At 38.7% G+C, this 23,998-nt stretch overlaps 1 protein-coding gene across 1 annotated transcript in view; it reads left to right on the plus strand.

Annotated features, from left to right (window-relative positions):
- The first annotated feature begins 399 nt into the window (after positions 1–399).
- Positions 400–23,998, plus strand: part of LRRK2 (leucine rich repeat kinase 2) — a 73,322-nt gene continuing 49,723 nt past the window's right edge. The window contains exons 1-10 of the mRNA XM_067316091.1: positions 400–779; positions 5,338–5,444; positions 9,427–9,515; positions 10,899–11,033; positions 12,698–12,832; positions 16,199–16,330; positions 19,371–19,490; positions 20,561–20,685; positions 21,260–21,339; positions 22,078–22,184. Coding sequence (XP_067172192.1) covers positions 432–779; positions 5,338–5,444; positions 9,427–9,515; positions 10,899–11,033; positions 12,698–12,832; positions 16,199–16,330; positions 19,371–19,490; positions 20,561–20,685; positions 21,260–21,339; positions 22,078–22,184 — 1,378 coding nt within the window. The 5' untranslated portion in view covers positions 400–431. The remainder of the gene's footprint in view (positions 780–5,337; positions 5,445–9,426; positions 9,516–10,898; positions 11,034–12,697; positions 12,833–16,198; positions 16,331–19,370; positions 19,491–20,560; positions 20,686–21,259; positions 21,340–22,077; positions 22,185–23,998) is intronic.

Below are 23,998 nucleotides of genomic sequence, written 5' to 3' on the forward strand. Positions count from 1 at the left end.
AGTGGAAACGGGCCTGCCGCCAGGGGCCCGGCCCGGCCCGGCCCCTCCCCTCCCCTCCCCTCCCCTCCCCTCCCCTCCCCTCCCCTCCCCTCCCCTCCGCGTGGCTCCTGCCAAGGCGCCGCGGGCGCCCCCTGGGGGCAGCGGGCGTCGCTCGTCCGCCCGCCTGGGCCGGGCAGCGCGCAGCGCCGGTCGCGGTCGCGGTCGCGGTCCTGGAGCGGCGCGGGGCGGTGCGGTGCGAGGCGGAGGGAGAGAGGGGAGGGGCGGGGTGGGGCGGCGCGGCGCGGCGCGGTGCGGTGCGGTGCGGCGGGCAGGGGGCTCGGGATAGCCGGTGGCGCCGGCCGGGCGGCGCTGCGAGCGCGGGGGGCGGTGGCGACAGCGCAGCGCAGCGGGGACGCGCGGCCCCGGCCCCGGCCCTCCTCCCGCGGCCGCGCATGGGTGAGCCGCCGCCGAGGAGGGGCAGCGGGGCGGCCATGGCCAGCGGCGGCCCCGCGGAGCGGGAGGAACAAGCCCTGAGCAAGCTGGTGGTGCGGCTCCAGAACGTGCAGGAGAGGAAGCGGCTGGAGACGCTGGTGCAGACCCTGAGCGACCTGCTGGAGCTGGCGGCCCGGCAGAGCGGTAAGGCGCGGCGCCCCCCCCCCCCCCCCGCGGCGGCGGCGGCGGCGGCGAGCGCTAACGCGGCCTCTCCCCCCGCAGCCCCGAAGCTCTTCGACGGCAAAAACGTCCATGTGCCGGTGCTGCTCGTGGCCGACCTGTACGCGGGAGCGGCGGGCGTGCAGCAGGTAACCGCGCCGGGCCGGGAGGGGCTGCGCGGCCGGGAGGGCCCGGCCCGGCGCGGCCCCAGGCCCGGCGCGAGGCGGCGGCGGCGGGGCGGCCCTCGCCGGCCGGGCCGGGGCCGGGGCCGGGGCCGGGGCCGGGGCCGGAGGGAAACAGCGGATTAAAGCGCCTCTGGGCCACGCCGGTGCTCTCCGGATAAGCCGAGCTGCTCCGTCCTTTCCTGGAGTCAAAGTTAGCGCTAGGCCTTCCCCCCCCCCCCGTTTTTTAATTTCGGTGTTTTTAGGAAGGTTGCCCTCTTTGGCGCCGCTGTTTGAAACGCCGTTGGTGCGTACAAGGGCGCGGTGTTACTTTTCAAAGGGGTGACACCTCCGGCTCTGTCTCTCTATTTAAACAATAAAATAAGGTAACGTAGAAAATAGAAATCAAGCAAAGCGAATACAGTATTGCGTAGGTTCTGAATTACAAATAATATTAACTAATATACTCTCGATGTGATGGTATGAAACTTTGGCGAGGTTGAACTGACTTTTGGAAGGCAGGATGATATAATATGAACTTGGGTATGTGTAGCCCTATCCTAAGAGAGAGTTAGACCAGTGCCTGTTTTTTTAGGGGAGAATAATTTTTCTTTTGGCTAAGAGGAGGTTCTGCTTGGCTGCTCCCCTAACTTAGCTTTGGCCCATTTAGATTAGGTGTGGCACATCTGCAATTCGATGCTGTACTTGTGGTGCGGTTGCCAGATTTGTCATATGAAACAGCTCCTTCCTGGCAGGCGTATATTAAATTTATGACTGTGTTATGCTCAAAGGATGTTTATAAACTGCAGATCTCTGTGCAACTGGCTTGCTTTTTTATTAAACAAATTTGTATGATTACAGCATTTTTGGCATCTCTTATCTATTATATCTTTTATCTATTTGCTAGAAAGCAAACCATAGATTATATCATGAAAGCCTCCTAAATAGTAGTATTGAGATCATCTTTCTTTAGCTAATAGATGTTAGCTAGAGGTCACAAACAAACAATTCAGATTAAAATATTAAATTGTACTCCTGCCTGTAGTGTGTAATGATTATACTGGTAATAATCTTCTCAAATTTCTTTTGAACAGTAAAATATTTGCGCAGAGTCTGAAGTTTTAACTTATTTTACTATTCAATTGTCAGGTCGTTAAGAAATACAGAAGGATGCATCATCAGTTTTGGGGGGATAAAACATATTATGTATGTAACAATTTACAAAATTACTGCCCAGAAGTTTAGACTAGGAGGTACCACATGTGAAATCCAACCGCAACCAGGAGTAAGTCTGAAATGACTGTGAGGAACTTTCAGAAGCGCATAAGGAAGATAGTGATTGTTTAATTTTCATTTAGCCATGTTAATACTCCTCTTACATGATTTAATGCAGAATTTTAAAACAAGTTTTAATCTTCTCTCTGCCTACCTTTGCGATCTCCCAGTGCTTCAATTTAGAAGTTTTGGAGCACCTTTATGTTACTACATTGTATATGAGTGTCAAATTCATAACCAGTGCAAAGCTCAAATCCTGTTCCTCGTTAAATGCCATAGGCAGCTATTCCTTCACTTTCTGTTTCGCTATTTACAAAAATCCACAGTATATGAGTAGAACTCTGTCTTCCTTGCTTCATCTGCTGTGAGTCATTTACAGTCCTTATGAATAAATAAGTTTCACTCTTTGGCGCGAGGGGAGTAATGTAGTCCTGATTTCAGTGCAGTCCCTTTATACTACTAAGTAATTTTTGTTGAACAAATTGGATAATCAGCCAGTAGCCTCTTTTGCTTTTGGCATTGTAATAAAATTGACTCATGTAAGAAGATCAACACAGTAAGAGCTGTAGCTGAACTGAGAATTGTCTTTCCCTCCTCTGCTTGGCTGGTTACAAAGCATCTTGTGCTGCTGTTCCACTGAGCTTCATAGATCAATATTGCAAGTATCAGTGCAAGTCAAACTACAGATACAAACCTTGCAAACTCCTTTACAAGTAGGAAGGTACCAGACTGGAAAGTCAATAGTACCTTAAAGTAAAATAGATATCTTTTAAGTAAATGTGGTAGTTTCTTTTTGCAGTTACTGCCTGGCAGTGATTGGAGCAGCTTAGAGAGCGTAAAGCAAAACATGTTTACACTTCAGTAAAGAGCAGTCAGCAGAGTTTTATTGTCTCACGCAGAAGGTGTGAGCTAATTCAATCTAAATTCACTGCATGCCAGAAATGAGAAGGAGCTGATTTAGCAGCCACAGGGTTTCAGTGCTGCCACCAACTGTTCCTGTGTATAGGGGCTGGCTTTAAGTGTTTGTAAGAACATCTTTTTCTGTCTTTTTTTCGCTTTCCCTTTAGGCTTTAGGCTCTCTTGTATTTAACAGACCCTTACTTTCTTGTATTATTATTAAAGAGGTAATAAGCTGTCTGTAATCTCAGGCTGTGATTTTAATATTGTAAAATAGACCTCATGTCAGCAGGTCATGTGTTTGCTTTGGTCTTCTCTGCATCCACAGTTCTTGTAAATGTTTGTCAATACTTGGAGTTATGACAACCCAGATAAAAATGTATAATAAAAATAAAAATTTTGTAAGGCATATTTTTAGTTAAAAAATGACTTTTCTAAAGCCATTAAGCTAATTTTCATCAGTTTCTAAATTTTACAAGAGCAGTTAGGGAACAACAGTGGGACTTTTAGAATACAACCTTTGCTAAGTAATATACGTAGTGTATGAATGGTCACCTCTGCAATGTCTTTGCTATGCAGATTTGAAATTTATACCTCTTTGCCTGTCACTAATAAATTGTGGTTTGCTTAGAATATGGAAAATAAGGCAACTCTATACCCCCATCTTGGGGAGGATTGGTGGTCTCTAAGACTATTCTTTGCAACTGTTTGGTAGGACTCGAGTACACAGTCCAGCCTAACCTCCCCAAATGTCCATAGTATCTGTTTATTGGTTTGCAGTCTCATCTGGAGCAAGACAACTTGCTGTCCAGGCAAAGGAAGAGCATGGAAACTACCTTATGGTCAAGCTCTGCTTCTGCAAACATTAAGGGTATAATTGGCTTAAAACATTCGACTCTGCAAATTTAAGGAGAGCTGCTGAAGATAGTGTGAACATAGCCCCTGTGACCAAGTATGTGAAATATAGAAGCAGAATTCCAGTCCCCAGGCAGCTGCATCACCTTTTACATAGACTCAACAAAGTTATCATGAAAGATGTCAAGTTACTAGTCTGTGCTGTTCCTGTGGGAGCCTCTACACTAGCAGACTTGCAATTTCATGTATCTAGTCTTTCAGAGTGCAGGATTAGAGGTCATGCAGTTTCTATGAACTTGCAGTTAAGTGCTTTGGAGGTAGCCATTTACATTCTTGTTGTTGCTGGCTGTCCTGTCATGACCCCTTTGCTTTACCTAACTCTTCTTCTGAAAACTGATATAATTACACATTTAGCTTTTGAGTCATACCTAGGTTACCTTCTGTCCTGACCCCATTCTTACAGCACACTGGCCAACTTCCACTTCATTTGTTCTCTTTTTATTTATGTGGCCAGGGAAACTTTTGTGCTTTGTTTTAATTCCTTTTTGTAAAATCTGCTTTGTCTTGACTTTTGGCATTTCTCAGTTCACTTCCTGTCTTTCAAGACAGTGGGGTTTTTTGCTCATCAGTTAATTCTTTGTACAGGTTTTGCTTACTATGATCATCATCACTAAAGCTCATTCATTTTTGCCAGCCTTCACATCAAAGACCCAGCAGGCTTTCTTAATAATAAAGAGCATTGCTCCAGCATTAGGGAGGGAGAGCAGGGGAAGCAGGGAGAAAGGACTAGGGGAAACAGATTTCTCCAGCATGAAAGACCAAGGAGCCTTTTCCAGTTTTGGAATTATTTACGCATATTTGAAAATAAAGGCAGTTGCATAGGCTAGAGCAGGTAGTTATTAAGAAAACATATATTGTTTTTGTTGACAGTAGTTTATCTTTCATTCCTTGTAATCTCAAGACTTTCACTGTTTTCATTAAGTTTTGAAAGCACATGGAATTGAGGATCGATGGCCAGAATATGAAATATATAGTATTGTTTAATTACATCATGCCTGTTAAATCATTGGACACCCTTAAAAATCTATCCTTTCCCCTTATAATTTGCAGTTAAACTGCAAATTCTTGTGGAGGCAGCTGTACTTCAATAAAGCTGGAGCAGGTGTAATAGTACAGTGATCTGTGGTGTTCCCTGGCCCATGATGAGATACTATGGATCACATTATACTTTTCTCTCTGTCAACATCTCTTCTGACTGTGTTAACTGTGTCCTGTAGCCTCAAGCAATGCTGAAGTATGTTGAAGGTGATGTGTTCCTACAAGCAATGCACTGAGGATCATTAACACATCTGTTTTATCTGTCTTTTAACTTTTTATGTCCTTTGTGTTGTCTAGTGTTAACTCATTATCCCTTATTTAGCTAGATGATTTTAGAACGTATCTTCCAAAAGGCAAGAACATTAGAAGACAGCATTTAAGTTCCAAATAGAACTAAAATAGCTATATTTTTATTTTACAGGCGAGTTGGTCACTTCTTTGTAAATTAATAGAAATTTGTCCAAGTACTCTACAGAACATAGCTCCTAAGGATGTTGGAAAGGACTGGGAAGTACTGGGTGTTCACCAGTAAGTATATTGTATGTAAAGAGTCTTCCAGAATGCTTGGGTATCATGACAGCATATATATATGCAATGAAAGATAGTATAGAAAGTTATTACATCAGCTTCTAAATGGTTAAAGATTTTTGTGGGTTTCTTCAGCCTTGAGAAGAGAGGACTCATGCAAGCAGGGATCTTATCAATATGTATAAATACCTGATGAAATATGTAGTAAATAGTAAAGTATTTACTTTAGTAAATGAGTAAAGAAAGTATAAAGAAAATGGAGCTCAACTCTTCTCATTGTCTGTTGTCCTGTCACTGGGCACCAATAAGCATAAACTGAAATACAGGAAATTACATTTAAACATTAAAAAAAAAAAAAAAACTTTTTTACTGTGAGGTTGGTCAAACACTTGAACAGGTTGCCAGAGAGGTTGTGAAATCTCAGTCTTTGGAGATATTAAAAACCTGACTGGACATGGCTCTGAGCAACCTGCTCTAGTTGACCCTACTTTGAGCAGGGAGGTTGGATGAGATGATCTCCAGAGATCCCTGACAACCTCAGTGATTCTGTGATTATCAAGGTGTTGTATTTTAATAGACAGATGCAGTATTGCATGGAGTTTCTTCTGTGCTTTCATTCCAGATCTGGTGCATTATATCCATAAGCCTAAAAATAGTGTAAATCCACAGGAGGATTATTCATCGTACCTAATTTTAGTTGTCTAAAAGTTAAATGTTTAAACTGGTCACCTCAACTACCTCTGAAGTCAGTGGACACAATTACCTCCAGAGGGTGTTTCATTCCATCTCTTTCTTAGTTTATCCTGGGACAAACTGCAATCTGGACATGCACGTCTCTCTCCATTGACTATAGAGGGTCCCAGGAAAACTACATTGTGATGAGCTTTCCCATAGCCTCCCCAGAGCCCGTGCAGTGTGAGCAGTTGAGCAGAACATCCTTTTCAAACTCAACCTTTGCTACAGGGAGTGAATGAGCAGATCAGATGCTAAAATTGCTGTATGCCGTTCCTTCCCACTACTAATATTGTAGCCAACCGTGTATGCCTGTCTGACATCTCGACAGTTCTTTGCTGGGGGGAAACTTGTTCTTAGTGGTTGAGTAGGCTCCAACATTACTGTCAGTGCCAAAGACAGAGCAAGGCAGCTAAACTGTATCTCAAGTTCCTTGTAGGTGGGTGGAACAAGTACTGCAGTGCATCTACACCGTATTGAACACATACTGTGTTTGTAGCCAGGCAGCAAATGGTTATGGTAGAGAAGAAAATGTCATTTTATTTACAAGAGATTTCTACTTTTGTTGTATGATATAACTGTACATTTTAGGAGAACAGAAATCTTAAGCTAGAAATAAGCATTTGTCTTTTTGCTCTCAAATATGAGACAGCTTCACCACATTAGTCATGCTTACAAACAGTAGTTTGGTATTGATCTAGGTGTTCTTGACTGAGAGTGTAGTAAATAATTTTAAAAGCCACTGTCACTTTGAGGGGAAGGGAAGGAAATTCCCCCGGCGTATTTGCATTCTTTCTACAGCTCAGAGAGATTTCATTAGACGTTTTGTAATCTGTTATGTTAAACTCTCATACAGTAGATGAGGTTTTAAATGTTTCACTTCCTCACTCTTGATTATGCTTGAAATGGGAGGGCATATGCAGGGAATTTCCTCTTTATATTATACGTGCCTTAGTATGTGATTATTCACCCTGTAGTGTACTAAGCCAGCTGATGTCGTTCATATATTGGCACTTCACCCTCTATAAAATGCTGTATGCTCAAAGCAGATGCAATGCCCCCTCCCCACAAATGGCCCGTCCCCATAGCAGAAATGGTGATTTCTTAGTGGACAGAGGAGAGACATTTAATGGCTTCAGAGCATTGGCCAACTCTAGTTTTTTTCATCCACAAAGGGTGTAAGGAATAAGCATGTCAAAGCCACTGCTCCTTAAGGGGTGAAGAAGTGAAGGAATCTTGATCCAGTGCACAGTTCTGCACGTGTGTGCTTGCACACTCACCCCTGCACCCACACAATAAGGATTACATTACGTTAGGAATACTTAAGACTGCAACACTTTAATCAGGAAGTTAAAGCACATTTATGAGTGTCTGTTTAGCTGCTCTACCAGCTTGGTTAGCATGGCTTTTTGATTTCTTTGATTCATCACCCTGCTACTTAGTCCATGCATCTGAGCTGTATGCTGGGCCAGGAATTTGCCTCAGGACAAAGAATTCAAATGCCAGCATCCATCCTTGTATGCAGACGTATATATAGTAAGTCCAAAGTGTGTATGCAGAGGGTTCAGTGAAGTATCTATTCTTAGTTTAAAAAAAAAAAAAAGTATTTAACTGAATGTTATTTTCCCTTCTAAAGATCACCCCACATACAACAGTCTGCCTAACCCTTAGATTTCAGTAGCAGTTTTGCAGACATAAGCAGTGAAGGATGTAAGCAAGGCATAGTTTATATGAACAGAAGATATGTCTTTTATTAGACTGATACAGTTAGAAACAAATTGGCAATCTCCTGTCTTGCAAAAGATAAAGGTTATTATATCTCCCATCTGACTTTGCCTCTTGTGTACTTTGATCGTCACAGCTTCGACACTAGTGCTACAACAGAGGAGAGATTAAAAGTAGGAAGACAAAAGAAATTGCACAGTGATACACAACGTCATTGCCAGAGCTGGGGAGTGAAATCTGGATGAAACTTTGAATGCTGCTTTTCATTTTTTAAGAAAGGTCATGAATATGTATTAATTGCAAACTGTTGCACAATCCATTTTTATTTGATATTATGCATACAAAGACCCCTGCATTTGAAGATGCTAAGATTGCAAAGTTAAGTTCTCCAAAGTAATGAAAATCAAAAATGAAGATTTCTTGTCATCTTTTGAGGGGACCTATGCATTTTTATTAAATTTTTAATTACGTGACCATGTTTTTTCCCCATTTTGGGGCCCATGCTTCATTCAGTGCAAAACCAGTGCTCATTTATTTTCTGTGTCATCTTCATCATTCAGTGTGTGACCCACTGTCTTATTTACTGCACATTATCCATATGCTATCTGAAACCTGGCCTGTTAATTTTCTTCTCAGCTTTTCTCAGTGATCATCAGTATTGTCTAGAGCTTTCAAAAATTTTGTTTAATGAGAAGATGTTATGGATATGTGGCCACTGTTTTACAGATGGTAGTTTGAAGAAAAAGAGAGTGATATTAAAATTATCAACTGCTTCTGGGAGTCCAGTTTGATAAATGTGCTGGATTTTTCAGAGTATTTTAGCATTATGTGGCTCTTTTTAAGTTTAAAAATTGACACTGGTTGCAGCATTTCATAGGGCAATATCCGTGGGTCTCAAGCTGGGCCATCCAGAAAATAAGGAGTATTAAATTGACAGTCTGGGAAAAGTTTCTTTTAGCTGATTTGTCCAGCATCACATAAGGCTCTATGGCAGAAACTTCGGTAGGGTAGAGTCCTACAAGATGCTATTCAAGTTCTTTAACTGGGAAACTTCCTCTTCTGTTCCAGCAAGCCCTTGATCATTGACTGTAACCTAACTCCTGCAACAAGCAAAGCAATCCCATACCGTCCACAGGCAGCTGCATTCTGCACCCGCCCTCTCTGCACAGTCCTTCCATCCTGAATGAGACTCGCCTCCTGTAGAATTAAATATATATATACATAATTAAAAGTTAAATAAAAGTAAGATTAAAAGTAAGATAAATTATACATCATTATTTTTATGAAATATAAAATTGTTAAAATACCAGAAGTTATTTCATTAATAATTTGAAAAAACACAATCTGTAAGAAAAGTTTGAGAAAATGAATCAAGAGTAAGAACAAAAATGACTTTAAAAAGTTTTTGCTGATTTCTTTAAATATTTCTATTTTTTAAGTAAATATTTGATAAAATTTTATAAATGTAACCACTTCTTTAGCCACAATACCTTTTTCCTTTTTTTTTTTTTAATTTTTATTTTAGGCAGATTCTTAAAATGCTTACAATCCACAAAGGAAATGTAAATCTCTCAGCAATAGGACTGAAAGCATTAAATCTACTCCTCATGTCAGGTATGGTGTGTTTTACTTTCATACTTTGTCTAAGGTTTTAAAACACAGAATTGTGATGTGAAGTGTGTGATTGTACATATTGGACCTGATTTTTCTCTCTCTTTTACTCGTAAGGTCATTTGAACCTGTATACAAAGTCATAACTACTGTTTTGCACCTCTTTTGCCCAGGTAGAAATGATTTCCCAAACTGCAAGGCTGTGAAGAACATGACCCATTATTTATGCCAACTTGTTATTAACATAGACACAAATACTTGCTCCATAGTTAAATAAAATAATTAAGGCCTTATTTTTTCTTATTGAAATGTAAACTCGGTGACATTCTGACTTGCTTCTTTTATTACTGCTTAGTACTTCTGAAAACACTAATTGTGTCTGACATATTTCTGTTATTCTGCTCTGCAGAGACCAGATCTTACCAGGTACTGAGAATGTTTTGCAGGGTACTGAGTTTCTTGATCTTCTGTTGAAATTAGAAGGGAGATATTCTGATAGTTTGATTCTAGCTAGCATATAATATAGCAAGATATTACTGTTAAATTAGGAATGTATTCCATTGACTCTAACAGGCTTTGGAATCAGCCTTATTTGCTAACTAAGGATTAGACTTGACTTTAGGTAGTTAAAGCTAAGCTGGCTGTCCAAGCTTCTGCTATAGGCAGTAGAGTGGGACAGTGACGTTCAGAGGATGGTTCATGCTATTTATTTGTCTATTTTATGATAAGATCAATTATCTCTTGAACCAGCCTTCCTCTCCTTTTCAGCTGTAGAGATCCTAGAGGACTAGCTTAGACTTTAGGGCTAACTTTATCAGCTGAAGCTGGGTAATACAGGTCTCATAAGACATTGCACTGTGTGAATATCAATAATAGCAAAATATGCTATTAGTGAGTGACTGTAAGCAGCAGCTTCTTTCTTTTCATTGTCAGGCATCATAAGGGTCCTAAGCTGTTGACTGGATATTCCATTATAATTTATTCCTGACTGCTGTTCTTCACAGTGACTGATTAACCACACTCAAACTCTCATTTCCGGTATCTTAAGAAAAATGTTTGAAATTGTACCTTATCAGATGACCCCCCCCCCAAGTATTCTTTTTTTCTATTTGTCCATTAACTTTAATTATAGTCTGAAACACTGCAGCTGAAACACTGGAGCAGGCATTATGAATACTATATACCATTGATATAAGTTTGAAAAATTATCATGAACGTTGATGAAATTTTCTAGCCTACACATGCTTTGATAATAATTTTTTAAAGACAGTAATAAATTTTAAAGACAGTATTAAAGAATTTAAAATCTTAATGATTTAAGTACAGTGTTTCACTATAAATGTTGAGAACAAATCACTGCAACGTGTAATCTCTTCTGCTATTCAGATGTAATTGTTTTCCTGCTACTGGAGGACGAGGTGGATGTGTTTTCCTTGGTATTTAATGCCATGCAGACCTTCCCTACAAATGAAGACATCCAGCAACATGGATGTAAAGCATTACACAAGCTTTTTGAGAAAGGTATTTGTATTTTGTGGTTATTCAGTTAGAAAAATGTGTAGGTTGGGAGGGGACTGCAGATGTCTAACTGCAAAGAATGAATACTTTGCATTCCAAATTCTGTTTTGTATATCTCGGTCTTCAAATAAGTTAGCATAAAATAGGTTTTCCAAGTCATATCAGAAATTATCTAAATTAGAGCAATGAATATGAAATTTAAAAAAATCGAAAGGTATCTTCATTTCTGTCTCCAGAGTTACCCAGAAAGATGGGATTCAAAGTTAGTCAATAACACTGCAGCAGAGTAGTAATGTTTGATTTTAGTTCTTGGAAAAAAAATGTTGTAATTTAGAGTCTAGTAAATTTTACTATTGCCAGTAAGGTATAAGCAAGTCTAAGATCAACCAAAACATTTGCACTTTAGAAAAATGTATGATTCAGCTTTTGGTCCTGACACTGTTGAAACATGCAAGTATGTATCTGTACAATATTCTTGTGTTTCTTCTGAAGAATGAAGTCACTATATATTGAATTTCTGCAGAATTTCCAGGAACTGTATGTGTGATGGGCAGAAATCCTGTTGTAGTAGCCCTCCTTTGCATTGGAGTTTCTTGTTTCAAAATAAATATTGAGAAATGCTAGCACTCCCACCAAGCCAACTGTCCTCCTTTGCTTCAAAGATAGCCTCCAATTCTTCAGATTTATTCTGCCTGGCACCATTTTCTACAGCTTCTTTTCTAAGTCTTCCTCACACACATCTGTGCCTGGAATTATCTTCTGCTTTGCTTCCCCTATTCCACTCTCCCTAAATACTTTTGTCCTGCTGTATTTTCTCTTCAGTCTCCACAAGGGTATGAGCTTCTTAGATTTTCTGTGCATACTTTTTACAGATCTGTAGACTGTTCAGGATAGAGACCTGCATACCTTCTCGATGGTCGTGCTAATGTAACAAATTTCTAGGCTGCACCTCGTGATTTTTTCCTGACTCTAAGCCACCTTCTCAGTTATACTAACATGAATGTTTACCTAGCCTTTCCATGAACTAGATTCAGGAAATGATTCTGCTTTAAAAAAAAAAAAAAATGGGGCCTCCTTTTTAACCTGGATCATTTCCCTTATCTGGTTCACTGCACAGCCACACAGACAGTTATAACAGCCCAAATGACAGGAAGCAGGGATGGAAAAACCTTAAGCTATTATTACGGTAAAGGTAAAATATTATTAAAGCATGACTGTAGTCTTTATGGAAAGAGCTCCATATCAAAAGAACGTGAAAAATAAAATAAAATATTGGAATATACAGAACAGAATTCCATCAAATTGTTTTCACTGTATGCTTAGCCTATCCTTCATTTATACACCCTCTTGATGAGGAATATCTGATCTTCATTCTGTGAAGAAGACCAAATTACATCTTTTTAAGTATTGGTTCACAAGGAAGCATTTAAAAATCAGAATTTAGCTACATAAAATGTAGGCTAGAGAAAGGCTTCTATAGAGTAACTCAGTTTTTAAGAAAGAGTCTTAACTGTGGAAAGAGATATGTATGGATAGTACCTTACTTTCTGTGAAACAGAAAATAAATATAAGGAGACTTTATGAAAACTATTGTCTTTTCTTAGATGGTGCAAGAATATGAATTATTTCCTCAAATCATACTGTATCTCTCTTGCTTTTCGATTTAGTTCCAGAAGAGCAGCTGACTGAATTTATAGAAAGCAAAGATCATACAATCATATTGAAAGTATTTAAAGAGTTTCCAGAGAAAGAAGAGGTGATTCTTCCTGCACTTTATTCGTTACATTCCTTAGCTGGTCCATGTAAGTGCATTATTGGAAGTCATTTTCAATTGCTCACTTCCCATAGCTCGCATCAACTTACTCAGTCTGTGATAACCTTTCTATGATTATGAAAAAATTTCCAAGCCTCTCTAAAGATAAGCTGTAGGCAATGCTGCAAAATGTAGAGATACATTTTGACAGAGGGAGCAGCCTTGCAATGAGACTGGTTGGGAGTTGCAGACAAATCACCTGCCTGTTTTCTTTGGGAAATACTGTTTTGTAATTTTTCATGGGAAATTTTCATATTCTGCTATTCTGATGAGGATGAAATCTGTCATAAGAAACAGAGAGAGAGACTTTCTTCTTCCTCAAAGTGTTATGTGACTAAGATCTTCATAATGGTTATAGAGGTCAAAGTTCAAATCCCTGCTCTGCTTTTTGGGGTTCTTTTGCTTGAAAAAGGCAAAAAAAGAGGTAAAGGTGCACATTGTTGGCAGAGGCTGTTCCACAAGGGAAAATAGTCAAGGCAAATCCGATGGCCAGGGCTATAGAAAGGTGTCTGGACTCAAGACACCGCTCCCTGTCCATTCAGTGGTGGCGGCAAGAAAGGGCACTGACAGCATTGCACACGTTACAGAGCCTCATGATGTCCTCACGTCCTGTGCAGTAAGGCTGGAAGAACACCTCTTCATTATGTCTGGGCAAAAGTCAGATCCTGAGATATGTCCTTGATGATCTGTGTCAATTTGTTGACTTGCTGTGTGATCCTGCTGACATAAAGGCATCTGTGGTCAGCTTCTTGCTGCTAATCACAATTTTGGCAAGCAGAATCCTACTCTCATTCTCTTCTGTGAGTTACATATTGTTGTTACGGTCTTGGCAGAAGCAAATCCTCATAAAGCTTGACTCGTACATCCCGTCAACTCCATAGGAATTGTGCTGGTTCGGTTCATGCCACAGAACAGGAACTGAACTGCAATTTCCCACTTTCTGTCAGACTCAAAGTTTTTCAGTTTCTCAAACTTCCAGCTGTTCCAGTTGTTGTAAACAAATAATCCTCAAGCCAGAAATAAATTGACCTTAACCCAGAAGTTGCTGCCATTTTCTAAGGAAAAGGATGCCAGATTTTAAATGTTTTTTTAAAAAGTAGTTACTAATACGATGTGTAACAGCTCCAAGAGGAGAACATGACAAAGACTTGTCAGTATTTGTATCCAGAGTAGGAATTTGCTTGGGAGTTAGTACTCTCATTTCTGATATGGAAGTTTGAAAATAGTCAGAGAAACAAAGATAGCTTGTGCATGAATGTGCAAAGGTAGGCTACTCTTGTCAGTGTTTGTATTCTTGCTCTGTGGCATCCCACAATACACACAAGAAAATTTATTTCTTTAAAGCCGCCATGGGGAAGTCATTCACTGTAAGTTCACACTGTAGCTTATCCAGTAGTAAAACATTTGTCTCCCCATATCCTGAAGTGCAAATTTCTTTTCCGAATGAGTCACACCAGGGATTTATACCTCAGTATGCCTTCTTTCACTAAGACATACCTAGGCTTTGTTCTAGCTTGTATGTCATGAGAAACTTGAAGGGTGAGAGTTTATCTCCATGGAGTACAAGAACACTTTTTAAATCTGAGAAGTTTTGATGGAATAAGAAAATTGTTTGCTGCCTAGCTGTCCTTCAGAGGCTATGGGCGGGTGATGAGTCATCTAACGTTAGCCATCTAAGTGGTTAGTCCTACGCAGTCATCCAGGATTCTTCTGTATTTAATGGGGAGAAACAGGTACCACCAGAGGAAATTTCACCTTGCCCTAAGAGAGGGTGGGATGATTCACCAGTGGAGCACTCAGATCTTTTCATTGATTAGTGCGAGACAGCTGCAATGACCGGCTTTTGGTGGTTAAGAATAAGAGAGACCCATTCCATCTCCTTTTTGCTAGCTAGTCCTAGGAAATGGTGGCTCCTTGCAAACCTAACACTGCTCAGTTCCTGCAGAATTTAAGCATACACTTAATCATGTTCTCTCTGTAGTAAACTATTTTAGTGTCTTCTGAATGTTTGAATATGTTTATAATTATCACTGTGAAGTGATAACTTACTGTGAAGTGATGCAAAATTATTTTATGAAACATACCTTTAAGGTAAAAGATGTTCCATTGAGAATGACATTAATAATTCACTGGCATCTTAAAACACTGGAAAAAGAAGTACCTTCCTTCACTAACAAATAGAATGCTTCAGATATCCTTCCCACTCAGAACTAACTTTTTCAACTTACTGGGTATCATTATTTTTATTTAGTGTTCAGAGGTATATAACTTTGAAGATCTTATGCTGCATTAAAAGGACTGATTATCTTTAATAATACAGTTGTAACTGTTCCCCTTACTTTGTATAACAGAAAAGCCAAGCTGTTGAAAAAGCAATTAAGAAAGTTTGTAGCAAAGATCAGAATAGATCTCAAATAGTAATCCTGATTCCCTTGGAGACTCCATTCATGCATTGGGGCCAGGATTTCTTCCAAGATATTTTGGTTCATATTTTATATGATACCCTGAATAGACATACTACAAGGATTAAGATAGTTTTATTGACTGTGTTTTTAACTACCATGATGCTGTTTTGTCTTAAATTACTATATGCAGGGTCTCTGAGCTCAGTAGGAAATGATGCATTCTCTCTTTTTACTAGTTCATGTGAATGTTTTGTTGGCTTCTGTATCTAGCCTGCATAGTAAGAAGTAAATACAGAATCTGTAATGACTTGCAGAATACTGCAGGAGCATTAGATGAATATTTCTATACCCTCACTATACAATAGACATATGGCAGAACTAATTTGAGCCAGAAGAATAACTTGCTAACTTGTCCCCTCAAAAAGTAGGAAAACTCAGAGAAGCAAACCTAGTTAAAACAAATAAATATAGGTCAACATGTCTAATTTTTTTCTTAGCTGTATGCCCCGGGAATGTTAAGGAAATGCTTGATTTACTGAAGTATTACTGGAATACCTGAAATATTTACTTGATCACAATGGTGTTAGAAACACTATTTATAAGATTGAATTAATATTTGTAAAACACTTTGTTCACCTTTAAGAAAAATGTTACATAACAATGATCTGTGAGGAGGTTCATGTTACATGGCATGGTATAGAGTGGAACAAATCCATAAATATTAGTACGGACTCTGAACTTGGTGAGTTATTTCCACATATTGGTAGTCATGAATGTCTTTTGTGGCAGTACTGAGAAAAAAAAGTCACCTTTCTTACAAGGCACAAAGATAAAACTGAAACATAGGCCCAGTTTTCTACATAAATGTATTTAAATAAGTCATGTATTAGAACCCAAGCACCATGTATTTTTTTCTTAATAGCAGTTTTTGTTTCTGTTTCTTTCTTTAGCCAGCAATGTGGAAGTGCTCATGTCTGGAAATGTTCGCTGCTACAATGTTATAGTGGAAATGATGAAAAATTTCCCCAATAGTGAAACAGTTCAGGAAGTGAGTTGCTGTTTGTTGCAGAAACTTACACTGGGTAAGTTCACAAAGTTGTTTGTAGTCAGCTTACTTTAACTGTATAGGAGTTAGAATTACTGGCAACAAGAGCATTACTATTCCAGTTGATTGTCGGTGTAGTATACAGCTCCATGTTTCTAATGATGTAAGCATATTGAGGTAACACTTGGCCACAGTCGGTATGAAATACTTTTGTGTGAAGCAGTAATACCAATGGCAGAAACTGCCATAAAAGCCTACAGTGGAAAAAAAGGAAAAAAAAAAAAACGAGAAAAAAAACAGATAAAAGAAGCACAAGATTAGAATGGGAGATCAATCAATCCGCAAAGTTTGCTTCCTAAAGTTACTATAGAATGGAAGAAAATTCCTTCTGGGATTTCTTTTTTGAAGTGATAATGCTGCATATGTGAGAAACAATTGGTGCTCCTGAATTATCTGGGAGAAAGTGTTCTCCAAGACTGTGTTTTTCCTCCTTGCGATGCATTTACCTTCAAAGACCTACATTGCATTCCTGCCCAGCTACGATGCTTGTCTTGGGCCCCCTGTGCTGTAGCAGTGAAAGAACCACTGGTTCCTGGACTTCCCTTGACTTGGGCAAAAGGACTTTGGCCATCTGGGATGACATGGGCTAGTGTCACACTAAGAGAAATGATGGCAATGTCAAAATGACTTTGTTGTGCCTCTGTCCTACTCTATGCTGTCTCTTGCCAGTATAATAAGATGATCTGGGCAGTTGCCCAGGAGCACATTAAAGGAAGTGCAGACAAAAATAAATATGCTTCTTCCCCTGCTGCACACAAAAAGATTGTATGTAGCAGCCAGAGCAGCCCACGCTCTGTGGCAACTTCTTCCTCAGGGAATCCACCAAGGCCTCTCTCTTGAGTTAGGCTTCCCAGCTCTTGTAGATCATGGCCCAAAGCAGTTACAGATGCTGGTACTGGTGCATGACTCTCCTTAATCAAATCAGTCCCATTCTGTCACTATCCGTTTCTCTTCTTCATGCAAATGTTGTAGAGGATACAAATCAAACTTGAGTGCAACCCAGAGCAACTTCCTGTTCCCCTTCAGAAAGCCAAATAAATATTTCAAGAAAATGTGGCTGCTGAGGTGGTATTTGCATTTTTTTGGTAAGAGGTGATGTTACCCATGAATAGTTTCATTAGCAGGGTCAACTGAAGATAGGCAGGATTACCAACCACTTGTGGGGACACAATGGCTATGCTGACATGCCTTGATTTTGTCCTACGTGCATACCAGCCTGGTTTCATGGCCTCAGTCAGGCTGGGCAGTGAAACATGCGTTTGTCATACATGCTTACTGATCAGCAAGCACTAGTGGCAGTATAGCATCAACAAGATCTGTTTCTTCTTTCAGCATAACAGATGCTCTTCCACTTTATCAAGAACTTCAGGAGGGGTATGGGAACAGGAGAGAGACTGTGTAGCCCCTCTTCAGGAGGGGTATGGGAAGAGGAGAGAGACTGTGTACGCTGTCCACTGCACCACACAGATAGGGAAACAGGTGTGAAATTGCTATGAACTCCTTCCTGTCAATCATATGAGTGGAATAGTCTGGAAGACTTCCATGTAGCCAGTGTGGCTTCTCAAATTATTCTGACAACCACTGTCTTCCTAAACCTGAGTTAACTGGTAGTGAAATGGTAAAGTCAGCATCTGCTAGTGTGTAGATGCTAGTCATGTATTCTTGCTAATCTGGTAATGACTATCCTAGATTTGACTGTCAACAGAATTTTGACTGACTGATACCTTTTTGACCAGCCACATATCCAGCATAATTATTCATCACATAGCCTAAGAATCTTAATTTCTGTGAGATAAGCAACATGTTTACACAAACATATAATTTCCAAGAAAATACAGCAAGAAACAATGATGCTGCTAACATGACCATTCTGCTACGGGGTAAGGAGAAAAAATATTATGTCCAGTTGCATTTGTAATGGTGTTAAGGCCAAGATTTTAGATGAATGATGAATCTGGAAAGGACTTGCCTTAAAGCATGTTCTTAAGAGCTCTGTTGAGTTGGGCTAATAGGACTAAATTGTTTAACATTGGGAGAGGTACTTACCTCTCAGTGAAAGATCTAGGCATTCAATGTAGTCAGCACCTGTAAGGCTCAAGACCAGAACTGAGGGAAAGAAATGAAATTAGCTTTTCTCATGCATGAAATTGTATTTTTGGTGCCTAAATGTAATAGACTTTAGACATTTTAATTTCTCACCTTATCTGAAGGGTTTGAGAAACATTGATACAGATTTTAACTTGACCTTTTATGTTGCTAATGTGATTCTCACTTTTACTAATTAAGAATTAAACAAAATTGAGTATCAAAATAGAAAACATAGCTATCAAACTATATTTTACAAAGTGTGTGCTGCTGTGTTATTTTATGCATGACATTTGTTTTCACAACAAATGGGGAAGTTATTTTCATTTGCTTGCTTTTTGCAATATTCCTTATATTCAACCTACAATATAAAATACTGCACAGGCTATGGTAAAAATTGTGCTTTAAATATATTCATCATCAAAAGGTAATTCTTTCTACTGTTCCAGAGTCTATGTGCTCCATATTTATAGTGCTGACCTTGATCTAATTAGTGAGAAGCACAAAACCAGAGGGCAGAACAGGTTTAAACCATTTCCTTGACAGGATCAGTCAAATCCTTGCAGGAATTCAAGATCAGAACTCCATTTACTTCCTGGCAGGAAGTGTGCAAACGATACACTAACTGTATCCTTGTTATTTTGATAGCAGCGAGCACTTCATTTTGCACTAAACCTCCATCTTCTGTACCATCTTCTCCAGGGTTCTTTTGTGCATATTAGGAAAAAAAAACCAGAAAACTTAAATCCCAATTTTTTTTTCCTTGACCTCTTTTTTTCCACAAATAGAATATTTTTGGGCCATGTAATAACAAATCTAATATCTACTGCAGATAAAGTTGGTGCGTTGTGTGCTAAGAAATTTGATAAAGATAAGTGTATAAAGGTCGAGATATATGTTTATATTAATCTAATATTTTCCTCTATTTTCAGGAAATTTTTTCAATATCCTAGTATTGCATAAGGTTCCAGAAGTCATTGTGAAGGCTGTTAAAACATACTCTGAAAATGCGAAGTTACAGGCTGCAGCTCTCACTTGTTTAGCTCTTCTCAGTGAGTAAATTCCTTCCTAAATGCGTAAACAAATTGTGTTACTAATAAATGTTTTCATACTGGTGATTTCCCACATGCTTACCATTCGTTGTTTTGCTGTGACATGCCTCTGCTCATACCGCATACCCAACATCAACTTCACAGTGTTCAGAGTTGGTGCATTATGTTGATGGATCCTAACAAAGCAACCTGTTTGTTCGTAGGCAAATACTGAATAATCCCTTCTTAATATAATATCTCTAGAGATAGCAATGCTAGTTTCTTGCTGGGATTGCCATGTATAACAGTACTTATTATGCTGTGGCAGTTTGTAGCAATTGCAAAGCAATGCTTGTGTTTGAGTTCTGTAGTCAGTTTTAAGGTTTAAACTTTTCCTTGCGTATCCTCCATGCACTATTTTGAAAGAGAAGTTAATTAGCCAGTGGCAAAAAACTGATTCTCTTAGAGTCTGGGAAATTGTTTCAGACTGAAGTCAGTAGAAATGTTACATAAGGTTCCAAAAAATAGCAGATGTTAGAAATTGGCATACATTCTGGTAAATTTCAGATAACATGTTACTGTTGATACCTTATTTTTTTCTTAAGTGCTGAAAATCACAAGTATGAAATGATTTCTTCTGAATAGTAATTCAGTAACTGTACTTCCTGGGGCCAAATATTTCTCTGTTAGCAACTGCAACTTGCATATCCTTTTTTAATGGCACTGCTTAAGAGTGAAGATGGCGCTGTAGTGAGTGTTTTGTATAAATGATTCACAGTTATATTTTATGTCGCTGGTATTCTGTATGTAAATACGTAACAGAGAAAAATATGTGGGGGCCTTTTCAGAGGGTAAGTATTGACTGATCTGTAACTACCTAATTTACTGCACTATAATGGAGTTTTTTAATCCCTTCATAACCTTAAAGAAATTATTCAGATCTGTCACAGAGTATATGAAAAGGCTTCTCCCTTCCCAGAAAAGACTTTCCCACATAGCCAGTGTGATCACCTCCATGACTAGGGGAAGGTTAAATCATAAGTGTTTTATTTTCACATTAAGAATTTTTTGTAAATATGTTATATTTCAAGCTGAAACAATATTCTTAAACCGAGACTTAGAGGAAAAAAAAGAAGAGGAGGAGGAAGAAAAATTATGCTGGTTGGAAGCCTGTTACAAAGCATTAGAACAGCACCGAAAAAACACCGATGTACTGGTGAGAATTTCTCAATGGATATGGAAAGACTACATTATGTGTTAAAAATGTTTAGCAACATAATTTTCTCTCAAATGTCTTCATACAGACAAGGCTGGATTAGATTTAGAATCAATGTTTGTCATTCCCACGTTTATTCACCTTCACTGGTTTCAGTTACTCCTCTGGATCAAGTATATTTAGTTAGCTGAGACTTATTACCTGTAACTTTAGCCATCTAAAAGCTTGTTGTCTACTCATCTCTCTGTACAGAGCAGCAAAACACAGGCCCATGCATGGAAGAATTAATCTCAGCCTAAAATAGGTATCAAAGTGAAAATCAAATAATGAGAATGTGGCACATGCTCATAACTCAGGCCTATCCCAGATATAAAGAATATGACACACTGCAGCTCATTCTATTCCTGCGTGAAGCAACTTGAGTAATTGTGATGGAATCAGAATTTTGAATCTGTTTTGATACCTCTGTCATGGGCTGAAAAATAATGAAACTATTCAAAACTTTTTAACAATATTTTTATATCCTAAAGGTATATTTTCTTAATCCTTTTGTTTCCTCTTGTTTTAAATTTAGGAGGCTGCATGCTGGGCTTTGAAAAATCTGTTTATGTATCAACGCAACCTTCATGAGAAGATTGGAGATGGAGATAATCAGTCAGTATTGATACGTTGAACTGTATTTTTAGAAATGAGAAAAAAATGAAAGCCTATTATTAGGCCATATGGGGTCTCATGTTTCAATTATTTTTGTTTCTCTTTCTTCTTTTCTAATACATCAAGAAGGGCATGGCCATCAACAACACTTAAAAAAAGTATCTTCCATGAAAAACATGCTAACCTGGACTCAGACAAAATTCTGAGTGTTTTAATATGGAGTCAGGACACAGTCTAATAGATACAGTTCACAAAGAGTTTCCTCTTCAGTTGCAACAAAGATAGGGCGTAAGAGTAGGGAAAATAGTGAAGATTAAGACATCTAGTAGGATGTATGGAAAAGCGGTGCTTGTTTCCCCACAAACCAGATGGCAGGATATAGTAGGAGGAGTGCTGCCTCATCAGGGAAAATCTAGACATGAATAAAACAGAATTTCATTTCACTTGAACTCTTTCTCAGAGCTTAATCAGTCTGTTCTGTATGCTTTTCTGGACCTCAAGTCACTCGGGAGGCGTGATTCCAAGTGGATTGGGAACAGGCTAATACTCATAGTTTGCAAAGGGCTTTCTATCAGGTCATGCTATGGAAAAATGCTAGAAGCCAAGTACAATCATCTGAAAATTGAATTATGTTGCTTATTTAATTATGTTAGTACCTTTTTGGGAAACTGAACTACGGGTATGAAGTAACTGCCATCATACGGTCACTGTGCAGTGATTTGTTTCTCTTTATGAAAGGTTCCCAATAGACAGAGAAGTGATGCTGTCCATGCTGATGCATTCCTCTTCAAAAGAAGTGTTTCAGGCAGCTGCTAGTACCTTAGCAATTTTGTCACAACAAAATGGTAAGGGAATTTAATTATCTTCGCTTTCCAATTCAGCAGAATGTTATTGCTGTAATATTAGAGACTATTAAAAGTATGCTGTTGTGTGAGCACAGTGTTCTCTGTGATTAAAATATTATGCAGTTGTATTTAATAGGAAGTCTGTTCCGTGCTCAGAAAAAGGTATTGTTAGCAAGTATCAAAGAGAGTATCTGGAAGTAAAGAGCTCTTTACCAGCTCGTGTCGCAATTGCTATTTTTTGGAGCAGGAGACATGAAAAGAGAGTGTTCTCTTTGTATGCTTGTTTAAATATTTATCACTATGTTTGAATTGCATCAAGAGCAGAATTTGTTGAAACTCACATGAGTGAGGATTACAGCCTGACAAATATTACTTTCTTGCTTAACATAGGAGATTTGAACAGTCCTGTTGACTTCAGGGGATCAAATCATGTGTAGAAAGTTAGGCATGTGCATAACAGTTTTCAAGACTGCTTTAGTCCTGATTGTGTCCTTAACCTGGTTTCCTAACTTTTTTCAATTTGCAGACCCCTCAAAGTTTTTCAGTGGACATGTGGACCCTTGTGTAGACTATTTAAACCTACTGACAGTTGGCCTTCTTTTCTTAAATACCTTTCCCAGAGCCCTTTGAAATGGTTATGGACCTCAAGTGGTTTGTAGACTGCAAATTGAAAACCACTGGCTAGATAGGAAGATAAAGACTAGCAGTTAAATACCATTCTTTAGGTGAGAAAGCATTATTTTATTACTAGGTTACTGAGCCATCCAAGTATATAAAAATAAAATGAAACAATGAATACTTTTTTTTACGGTTATTTGTGAGAAAAAAATGTACCTATGTGGAGAAATAGATCTCATAAATGTATGCATAGTGTAATAATATATTATACCAGGTACCTTTATAACAACGTTTGGATTGACCTCTAGTGAATGTAAGGACTGGAATTTCAAAAAGAAACTGGCAAGGGGGCCTCAATTCCCGTTGGAAATCGGAAGCAAATTGTTATTTTGTCTTTTTTTCTTCCTTTCTTTTTTTTAATAAATGTTGTTGCACCAGAAACAGTAGACACAAAGAAGCGTAGTAAAACCCTCTGGCACGATATAATATTGCTTGAATAGCCATTTGAGGTGGATGTACTGAACTGGGAATGACAAGAATTGGTGGTAGTTACCATGATAATATAGAATATTTGTATAGTATTTGGAGCTCTATTGGTTACAGTTATAGCTGCAACATGTGCTACTGCTTGGTGTTTGAATTAAAATGAAATGGGTTAACAAAATGAATAGAGTGGGTTAATATCATCTGGCCATATGAGGAAGATAATATTCACTTTCATTTTTGAAGCCTTATTTTGGAAGATAGGAGGTTTCTGAAACTTATAAAGTTCTAGATATCCTACATGATAATAGAGTGCAATTCAGAAAAAAAATTATAAGAATAAAATATTTTTTAAAATAAAATAGAGCAGTACATTCTCCTTCAAGTTAACTTTGTGTAAGTTAAAAACATTAGATGCATTTAAACTTATTAGACACTTTGGGCTTTTTAATGCTTTGAGTTAAACTATACAAACACAGGTCAGCTTCTGCTGAAACCTTTTCCCATTCTAATATACACTTTCATAACATATATGTTTGGTGGAAAAAGAATCAACAGAAGAGAAATTAGCGGTTCTGTTGTTTTTGAGAACAGAGATAAAATGAACAACTGGAGCAAATTTTTGTTTATTGTTAGGCCAATTTTTTTTATATAAGTATGTATATGTATATTTATACATATGTACTTTAGCTTATATGATGCTTGCAATTTTG

Source organism: Apteryx mantelli, chromosome 1, assembly GCF_036417845.1.
Source record: "Apteryx mantelli isolate bAptMan1 chromosome 1, bAptMan1.hap1, whole genome shotgun sequence".
NCBI classification, from domain to species: Eukaryota; Metazoa; Chordata; class Aves; order Apterygiformes; family Apterygidae; genus Apteryx; species Apteryx mantelli.